At 37.3% G+C, this 11191-nt stretch overlaps 1 protein-coding gene across 1 annotated transcript; it reads right to left on the bottom strand.

Moving 5' to 3' along the window:
* Window positions 1-7153: 7153 nt before the first annotated feature.
* LOC149241671 (cysteine-rich repeat secretory protein 38-like) lies at window positions 7154-7966 on the bottom strand. Its single transcript, XM_089370614.1, has one exon. The coding sequence runs from the start codon at window positions 7964-7966 to the stop codon at window positions 7154-7156; it is 813 nt and encodes a 270-aa protein (XP_089226740.1).
* Window positions 7967-11191: the final 3225 nt, after the last annotated feature.

Genomic DNA, 11191 nt, shown 5'->3' with positions numbered 1-11191 from the left:
GGAAATTAAACCGATGGACAAACTGATGAGAGAAGCTGACAGTAGAACAAAAGCTACAGTTACAGTTTTTAAAGAAGAAGATGTGTCTCAAGTAACCATGGAGATGGAAAAATGCAATAATTTGTTTGCAGGTTCATTAAAAAGCATGAATGAGTATGAGTATGTGATCAAAGATATGAGTAGAGATTGTTTGAAGATGGTAAATAGGTGGTAGGAATCAAACAATTTCAAAGTGAAGATAACCAAAAGTAGGTTAAGGAAGGAGAAATTCACGACTATGAACCGAAGCAGGAAGACATCATTAGAACAGATGGTGTGGAAGAGAGACTATCTGAGAGTCTCATGAATTTTACTGAGAATTCGTTTCAACATACTAATGTGTTGGCAGAGGAGAAGGAGAAAAGAGAGCAGCAAACTGAATTGTTGCCAAAGGAAGATAAGGCACAACAGCCTTATGTTTTTTTTTTTAACAATTGTTTTGAGTGTGCAGGTTTTGTTGCAAGTGCTGGAGGAGATTTGGCACAGGTGAATATCCAAATAAAGATGAGAGAAGATGAGAATTCTATGGAAGAATTAAATCCATGGAATGTAGAAATTAATTTGCTGGAGAAAATGTTGAACAGTCATGATTTAATCATGAAAGAGGGTAAGGATGATCGAGAGGCAGCAAACAAACCAAAAGTTGGAGAAAATAAAAGAGAAGTCAGCATAGGAGTCACAACAAAAGTTGAAGCAAGCAAAGCCAATGTAAAAGACAACATCAAAAACCTGAAACAAAGAGAAAGAGATAGAAATACAAAGCAGAATATGGACCAGCCCAAAGATATGTTGGACATAGAAATTGAAGAAATATGGCAGCAAATGATGAAGCAATTCAAATGGAGAAAAATGGTAGCAGTAGTAAGCAAGATAAATCAGAAGTTGAATCTGATTGACAAGAAGAAGAAGACAGTAGACATACAGTAGCAGCAAAGGTACAAAACATGTGGACAGATACAGAAAAAAGTGTGGGATCCAGGAAGACAAAGATCAGAAGACACATGATCAAGAGATCATGAATATTTTCTACATTGAGAGTCTGATGCAGTAGCATTCAGCCCAAGGAAAATCATTGTAAATAGTAGACATAGGGGGTCATGCATTTTAAGAAATAGTTTTCCTAAGTATCAAGTTAATGCAACATTTAGGCCTTAAGTGTGATTTAATTAGATGCTCTCAAAACAAATAAATGAGAACATGAGTAGTTCCATGATCCTAGGAGCAAGGGAGATATTTTAGGCATAAAAGGGAGAATAGATGTGGACCATTGAGCAAAACAGGGGGCTTTTCTATCTTAAATCAAAGAAAAGATGAAGTGGATAAAGTCTACCATATATTTACATATGTAGCGAGCTTTAGGGCTTTAGTGAGTGATTTAAAGAAAGGATGTGATCTATCTGATCCAATGTTTCCATATAAATATATGTAAGCCTACGGGAAACAAGAAGAGGCCACGAATAGTAGAAAATCAGGACTATGTGAGATGAGGAGTCTCGGATGTAATATGTGGTTTTATATTAATATATGCAAGATTGGTTCTTATCTGTGTCAGTATGCTTAAGAAGTATTTCATGTGTGATTTACAGTGAATTCGTAGGCTCTGTACAAGTACAGACAGAATTCTGAAGGATGCAGAGAGAGAGCATGATTCATAAGAATCAAAATGGATCATTGAATCCATTTAGAGCTTTGCAAGAAGGACAGAGATCAAAGGAGTGTGAGTAGTTTAAGTTCAGAAGGAATAGTGAGCTGCAAATGAGCAGAAGGCTGGAACCTTTGAAGAAACCCTTTGAGGAGAAGCTAAAATATGGAAAACCGAAGACATAGTGTAATTTTTAAGAAAAAGGAAGAATGGAGAACGAAGAGTGAGGCACAGGTACTGTTAGATCTGATAATATCAATGGCAAAGATCAAATCTGGAAGGAAAACTATCGCATTGGCAGGGTCATTACACAGTTTAACTCCCACGAATGTAAAACTTGAATTACACTAAGAAATAGTGAACACCACAGTCGGAGTCAACTGCTGGACTTGAAATAATTTAGGGACTGATTTATTTCCCTATCGGGTCTGAAAAGTTATCGGATCAGCGTGTAGAAAGGGAAGGAGCCGGGCATAAGGTTGAGCGATATGCGATCGCACGACTTAATCTCAACCATCGGATTGCAAATCTGATCGACGGTCAAGATCTATTCACAAATCACATATCGGTGCTGGCAGAGATTAAAGGGATCGACATTCTAAAGAGCGGAATCGTCGATAATTACGAACACGAATATATAGAGTTTGAAGTCCGGGTATAGGTAATTGGGAGTGGATTTTAGTGTATTACTTCATATTTATATTAAGTGTTGTGCCAATGGTTGCTGAAGGTTTTAATGCCAAAAGGAATGATTTAAACATATCGAAGTCAAGGAGAAGTGAGGCATGTTTGTATGCATAAACCTCGAAGGGAGTGAAGGCCGATTGCGATCAAGGTAAAGCATTGAAATTTGTGTAAGCATCGTATTGAGTCAAAAAGGTATGTTTACAGAGTTTTCCTTTGTAAACTTATGTTTCCTTTATAGATGGTTTGTATGAAGAAAATAGCATCGATAGAGATATGTTTACGCGTAAACATATATTAACCAAGGTTTCATAGGGATGGTTATATATATATATGGATTGTGGTTCTGAAGGATTTCCGATAAGAGGTTTCAGGCGGGGTGATTGAAGTTTCGATGTAAAGGAACTTATAAGAGGCTCACTTGACCATTTATGGTCTGAAGGTTTGACTCCAATGTAGAGTTAGACACATGGGACAGTTGTGGATGCATTATTAATAAATGCATACTATGGGTATATGTGCGGGTGTTACCCTAGCATCAGTTTGGTTAAGGATGGTTATATGTTGAGACCCTACACCACACAGGAATCACAGTCGACAGAATATTCATCAGCAAACACTCGATTGTAGACACTCTTATCTGCTAACACTCAATAGTCATGTCTCACTAGCATGCTCCACATATAGCTCCAAACACTTTTTGCTGGACCTCAGATGTAGCAGCTATCTAGGTGATCTGTTCACATAAATTGTCTTCCACGTAGCGGCAGTGGAAGATTCTTTAAAGCTAGGTTTTCTGTTAGTGTTACCATAAACCTTCTCACGTCCAAATATTTGGTGTTGTATAATTTCCTCCACGAGCCATCAGAAGGGGGTCCGAATCAAGCTATGATGACATTATTAGGACTCGACCAAGATCCCACCGTGCTAGACTGGTTGCTACTCTGGTTGTCCCTCGGGGTGGGAGAATTAGTCTTTGTCTTGGTGCCCCTCAAAGTCCTGGTAACATTATCATAATCCCTCACAACTTCTTTTGCGGTATCAAAAGTACTGAGCCAGAATCGGGTTTTCTTCCAAGTATCTCGGATCTCCGTCGAAAATCGACCCCAAGGCCTCCTTCTCAGCTTCTGCACTACATACTTGGTCCCAAGCACTCGGCTGACTCATACTAGCTCCACACATCCTCGGCTTTCTTATGCTTACTTTTAGAAGCCACTCACAGCCAGTGGACATCACACACTTCATTTAGGCATTGGCCTTTAAACTTTTCACCTGGGCACAGGTTTACGCATCCTTCTTCCAGGCAAGACTCCAACAACGCTTCACAATAGCCCAACAACAAAGTGCTCAATGTATCCTCAACACACTGGAATCGACATGGTCTTCAAACATGGTGATTCACACCCTGGCAAACACACTCTAGGATAGATTCCTTGAGGGCTTGAATCTCTTCTTCAACCTCATCGGGCGAGTATATTCGTTTCAGAATTGCCACAGCCTCGGCTTCTCCTTTCTTTCTCTACAACCAACAGGGAGATTCCGGCAGTATAATCTCCTCATCCGCAGAATCCCATCCTCCCATTCGTCAACATCCACCATTGGAATCTATGAGCCTTTGTCCTCAATTCCTCCTTTCAAGTTGAGAACGCAGTCAGAGGTAAGGGTTGTTCGTGCATAGATTGCACTTAAATATTTTGTTTTCTCGCTATCTAACGTTGTGTGTTATTCCCAACCAAGAGAGAGTGAAGCGCAGATTAGTAGAATGAATGGTGTGAGCCAAATGGGCTACCTGTGTTAGAGGAAGTGGTCGATTATTCCATGTGTTTTCTAGACTTCCAAAAATGCCATTACTACGGAGAACATGCGAGGTGAAGGATCTATCCACGAAATTGTTGAAAATAAGAGAGTCCAGGAAGGAACATGGAACTAAAAGATAGTTGTTGCAAGAAATCAAAAGGTCGTGGACCTATGTTGAAACATATCACTCGAGTTGAAACATGGAGTTCGTAAGTGTTTTACGTGGAGTTCGTAAGTTTTTTTTTCACATCAAGTTTCCAAGTATATGTGAAGTTTTTTTAAAATAAACATATCCACATATGTGTGAAATGTGAAGAGTTTTGTCTTTATAATAAAGGTTAAAATATTATATATGATTTTATATTTATTATGAAACATATATAATTATATATGCAAATTTTGAAAAATATATTTTAAAAATGGGATTGAAAAATTTAAAAAGGAGAAAGGTCATTATTATTAAAGTTTAAAGAGTAATAATTAAAGTTTTATTTTTAAGAGGATTTTTTGGGTTTTGGAGCATGAATTTTATTGAAAATGGAGACAACAGTTATAGATATGGAGAAGTTGAGCGGGGCTAATTTTTCCCTATGGAAATCACAGATAAAGGATATATTGATTTTAAAAGATCAATATTTTCCGATTGAGGGAACAACAAAAAAAACCTCATCGATGATAGATGAAGAGTGGAATAAGGTCGATAGAAAAGCGATTGCAATAATCCGCCAATATCTAGAAAAGAATGTGTATTTCAATGTGTCTAGAGAAAAGACGACACAAGGATTATGGAATAAGCTCCATCATTTGTATGAGAAGAACACGACATCAAACAAAGTGTTCTTGATGAAGAATCTTTATAATTTCAAGATGAAGGAGGGTGCTTCAATTGCTGAGCACTTGAATGCATTTAATATTATTACTAATCAACTTGCCTCTGTTAAAATAATTCCAAATGATGAAATTAGAGCTATTTTGTTAATGTGTTCTATGCCAGATAGCTCGGAAAATTTAATTGTAGCTATGAGCACTTCAGCAACTGTAGGAACCCTAAAGTTTGATGATGTCAGCAACATTTTAATGAATGAAGAGCTGTGACGCAAGTCAATTGTGGAAAACCAGGGAGGAGAAGCTCTAGCTTTAGCTGATCATGGTAGGAGAATGGATAGAGGCCGAAAAGGGCGATGAAGATCGAGAGGCCAATCAAAATCAAGGAGAGGCAAGATCATCTGCTTTCATTGTGGAAAACTCGGACACATGAAGAAAGAATGCCTATTTTGGAAGAAAGGTCAAAAGGATCATAGACTGGCCAGTACAAGTCACAAGTCATCCAGCACAAATGAAGGTGAGACTACTGCTATAGCCACAAACGGTGATGTGTTGTTTACTGTTTTAGTAGAGGATGCATGTGTATATACATCTAGCAGTAGATTTGATTAGATCCTTAAATCTAGGGCATCTCACCATGTAACCCCATGCAAAGATAGTTTTGTTGCATATAATCCTAGCAATTATGGTAGAGTGCATTTGGGGAATAATCATTTTTGCAGTATTGTTGGAGTGGGAGATGTCTAGATCAAGATGAAGGATGGACAAGATATATTGTTGAAATAGGTCATGCATGTACCAGAAATGTGCAAGAGTTTGATCTCTATGGGATCACTGGATGATGAAGGTTATTGCATAAGCTTTGGAAAAGGAGGATGGAAAATTAGCAAAAGAAGCATTGGTCATGGACAAAGGACCCAAGACAGGAACATTATACAGATTGAAGGCAATGATAGGAAAATCAGATTTGGCTGCTGTCACAAAAGAAGGAAATTCAGCAAATCTGTGACATAAGCGCTTGGGTCATATCAAAAAACTTTGTTGGTAAAAATTTATTGCCAGGTTTGAAATCCTACAATCTTGATCTTTGTGAGCATTGTATATATGGTAGACAAAGAAGGGTTGCATTCCTTAGAGGTGGTCATGATGGAAAGAAAAATGCGTTAGAATTGATATACTCAGATGTGTTTGGGCCTATTAATATCAAGTCATTAGGAGGAGCATCATATTTTGTAACATTTATAGATGATGCATCCATGGGCATATCCTATTAAAAGTAAAAGTGAAGTGTTTGGAATATTTCAAAAATTCCCTGTTGCTGTGGAAAGAGAGACTAACAAATTTCAAAGGCTCCACGGGCTACTCAAATGATAATGCACGCAATATTGTTTTTATTCGCAATAAAATAAAGAAGAGAGTCTCGGCCTTCCCCTGTTATTACAATAAAGACCTCTGTCCCCAAAAGAATGCAATCCACTCACTCTACTTGTTTCTCTCTCCACACACCGATCCTCTCCTCCTCCTCACTTATTACATTTTCTCCTTTTATCACCCAAATAATTCCTCTAATAATATCTAACAACAATTTTCTATTCTCAAGAGATCGAACAACAAATTCTCTATTTCTTAGCTCTCTTTTACCCTTATGCTAACAACTCTATTTCTAAATCTAAAATAAGAGAGTCTCAACTTATTACAATAATGAATTATAACAAATTATTTGAGAGATCCAACCCTCTCATTGAAAATTGGTTTTGACCCAACAGTGAATGAATTTCAATCTGTTTAGCCACACCATGTGAACAAGTTTTCACATTGCTGGCTAACTCCAATACACCTGCATCACCATCACGCCTAAAGCTGTCGGAAGCTCCTTAGAGCCTTTCCGTCCTGCAAATTTACAAATATAGCCTTGGTAAATTAGCTATGCCTAATTCACCGAATAAAATCTTTACAGAAGCACCAGCGTAACCTATGGTGAGAGAATGTACGTTTTACTGCACCGAAGCTGAGATATTTTGGGGTAGTAAATTGGCTATATGTTTTATTTCACCAAATAACAAAACCACAATCATTATAAAATAAACAAAACGACAATTATTAATTATAAGATACGATATGTGACAGAAATACCGGATTCCGGAGTACTTGAGTACTCTCGCCTGGCTATGACCGCGGCGAAATAATGGAAGTATTGAAAAAGCTATAAATTTCGTAATGCAGATCGAAGTTCCTACTTCGGTAGCGTGCTCCATTAGCTCCAGTTGCGCATGCCGTGGCCGAATTATTAGATCGACCGGCACCGGATATCTTTGACCGACCGGCAGCTAAGCACGACCGGCAATTTGTTGGGGACAGATCTCTCCAACACTGGGCTAATATATAGATTTCCCTCGAATCCGACAAATCAATGTCGAATTTAACTGTAGCAAAGAGTTGGGGATTCTGCACAGCTTTTTCGATAGTATCTGAGAGGGGTTTCTCAGTAGCATTTCCGAACAGCTCTGGAACATAGCTTTTATTGCTGTCACAAACAACATTCATAACCTCGCTTCTCTCATTATAATCGTTGTAAAAGTTATGACTGTCGTAACGTAAGAAGCACTCATTTAGCAAAAGGAATCCGGGGGTTCTGTCGCGGAATTTATCAACAAGAAACGCTTTCGTCGCCGATGCGCACTGTTGGCAATCGGAGGAATTTAAATCTCCCCTGCACTGGAGAAGCCCATAAACAGCACTATTGCTGTTTTGGCCCTCAACACTCGTGGTGAATCCGGTGATAGAAACGTTCCCCACCAATGATTCAAGTGCCCGGTCTAAATTACGCTCGAAATCGCTACCGTCTCTATATTCGTTAGTCCCGCAATCACCCCAATAGGAATTATTAAAATCCTCGGCTGCTACGAGGTGCAGAGGCGTCCATACAGTGACGATAAGCAACATACAGTTCATTATTAATGCTTTCGGCTTCATCGCCATCGCAGGGCAGGGAAAGAGATCAACGCCCTTCTCGATCTTTCTTAACTTTATATGAAGGAAGGCGCGTATTGTAAAGTTGAGTTAGAAAACACAGCAGGGGTATGTGCGTCAGTGTGAGTTTTCAATTGGTGTGGCTGAATCGATCAAAGTTAACTGCAGATTCTCTCTAGTCTCTTTCATCCATTAATAATAAAAAAAGGGAAATTAAGTATGACATTAATCTAATCTTTTTCACACATTATACTAAATTTTCCCTTTACCGTCCATGTAACGGGGTCGGGGTCGGGCTTGGGCTTGGCTTTCTATGACGTGGAACACCGGGAAGAAAATTTTACTTATGGAGAGAATCGTCGTCGGTAGGAGGCGTAGGAGATGGGGCAGACGATTTGAATGAAGGACGGGTCGTCCCTATTGACTTGCCTTTCTCTGTGGACGGGTCGTCCCTATTGACTTGCCTTTCTCTGTGGAGTGGAAGACTCCCTTTTCTACAATGTGGAAATCTCCGTGACTGAGCCCGATGACTCCAAGTCCCCGCGCCTTTTTGGATCGATACGGCGAGTCTGACAGAGTCTAAGCGTTATATTTTTCAAAATTTATTGGATCATTTTGTTTGGAATTTTTTTACAATGTGTTGAAATGATCAATTTAAGTGGTATAATAAAAAAGTTTAAATTTATTTATATATTTAAAAATTGATTTAAATTATATAATATAATATTTTAAAATTTATATTAAAATATATTTAATAAATAATTATTTTGATCTGTTTTTTCAATTTGACGATGAACCACATTGGTTGGTTCGAAACGTGTCGACAAATGGTTTCTCATGTGATTTTCACCCAAAAATCTCTTGCAAACTTGTTATGGATCACAGAAGCCTCAGCGCTACAATTATTTTGAGATTTTTGCATAAAGATTTTCAGTGAAGAATTTGATGTTGATGTAAATTTTTGGGAGTTGAAATGTGTCTTTAAAGATGAGTGAAGTATTACTAGTTAAACATTTCAATAACAAAAACACATGTTTTACTAAAATTTTATAACAAAGTTAATTATTATTTTTTATATATGTTTAAAAAAATGTAAAGTAAATTTGAATACAAAATTCCATATTAAAATGTTTAATTTATAGCTACCACCTACTATAGACCAAACAATTCCCCTGTAACTACTATGACTTGTACCAATTGGTTTCCTTAAAAAAATAAAGTGAAAATATGTTAATCGTCTTAAAGAAAATAAGTGTACATTTTAAACACATTTATGTGGGAATTGATGTGATCAAAGACCGTCTATTGGAAAATGAAATGAAATGATATTTTAAGGTACACCAAACTAAAAATAGTCTATGAGACCATTAGTTTCCTGTTTTCTCGCTTTTGCAATTCAATATTTTTCCTATTCAAATTGATGATGAGCTCGCCCAACATTACAACAATCCCCTCGCTGAAAAGAGAATACAAAGAAACTAACGCTAACATGTTCTCATAACTTTCTTTGATGTCTTTGAATACATCACATTCCAAAATGAAATGTTTTTCGGATTCCACTGCCCAAGACATGCAAAATGTACACACCCATTCTTCCCAAACATCTTTAGCCCCTTTCCCCCGTCCTTTTTCACACCGAAGTTGATGGGAGTTGGTCCTTAATTGTGCAATAAAATTTTTTCCCTTCCACGAAATGCTAAGGAATAAGAGAGATAGTGATGTGATATTTGAAAGAGCATTGAAATTAAATTTGAGTGTTTCAGTCAGATTTCATTTGACTGTGGGCTTAAAGCACGATAAACACTTGACCAGCAAATAAATCTAAGAGGAGCACTCGCTACTCGTGTTTGGACCAAACCCAATTTTCGTGCAGAAATAGAATGTGTGAATTTCCTTTACCTTTTTTCCCAACCTTTCCAACTTTGCCGACACCAAATAAATCCAAGAGTATTACTCATTGCAGTTGTTTGGACCGAACCCGATTTTTGTGCAAAATTAGAATGTGTGAATTTCCTTTGGCTTTTTTTCCCAACCTTTCCTACTTTGCCGACACCAAATGTCGATTCCGTTTGACTTGAATCCAATGGGGCAGATTTAAATTCAAAACGATTTTGGTTTGGGAGCTATTTCATAGGCTTTCAAGAGGAAACCAATAGTGTCATTGTCAATAATAGAAGTTGAATATGTTGCCGCAACAGCATCAGCGTGTCAAGCAGTTTTGATGAGAAGAATGTTGAGGGATTTATGCCATGACCAAGAGGGAACAACAACTATTTTCTGCGACAACACGTCTACAATTTCACTATCAAAGAATTGTGTTTTTCACAAGAGGACCAAGCACATTGATGCTCAACATCATTTTATTAGAGAGTTTATTAACAATGGTGAAATTGTGTTGCAGTAGTGCAGGTCACAGGAATAGTTTGCTAACATTCACAAAGCCATTGGCACGTCAAAATTTTGTTTATCTCAGAGACTGTTTGGGAATTGTCAATGGCGGAAGTTGTGATTAAGGGGGAGTGTTGGAAAAATTAATATCAACCACTGCAATTACTAAACTAGTAGCAACCATACTTTCCAAGTAGATTTTTGCATGTTGCAGATTTTGTTAGCAAGCTGAAGTACAAAATTTCTCAGGAGTACAAGTTCTACATTCCTCAACACACATCAAATAATTAAAATCAAATGAGTATTTAATATAGACGTATGGTCAAACATTTACTCTGCAACTCTTACTTGCAGTCCGCAACCTCTCCAAGTTCAGAAAATCGTTCATTTTGTACAAGAGCCCATACTATGTCTTAATGTTTTGTTCAATCATGCATTAATGTTTCAAAATTATATGTTTTGATAAATATGAATGTAAAACACTTTTGTACAGTCGAGAGGATGTAAAGTCTTAGAGATCACAGTAAGAAATTTACTGGGTGAAGGAGCCACAATCTCCATATGAATGTATTCCATGCATTAAAATTATAAACTAAAGTTTTATTGTGTTGCTCCAAATTTTACTCGGTGTTTTATGTGAGTTGGCTATCTATGTTATTTTTTAGCTCCTATCTAGTTGTGATTTGATCACTGCAACTGAATATTTGACCTTCACAATTGATTTGAGGGAGACTCGTCTCCTTTTCCCATTAATTTTTTTGATATATTTATATTGTATCATCACACTTTGTGATTAATACATTCAAGCATAAATCCCTTTTCCACATATTTTTGCCTTTTAAATTA

The sequence above is a fragment of the Pinus tabuliformis genome, chromosome 8 (genome assembly GCF_031772625.1).
Source record: "Pinus tabuliformis cultivar Carrire ecotype Pingquan chromosome 8, CPIR1, whole genome shotgun sequence".
Lineage (NCBI taxonomy): Eukaryota > Viridiplantae > Streptophyta > Pinopsida > Pinales > Pinaceae > Pinus > Pinus tabuliformis.
Note: the sequence above shows the minus strand (reverse complement) of the source record. Positions and strands in the feature narration are given on the sequence as shown.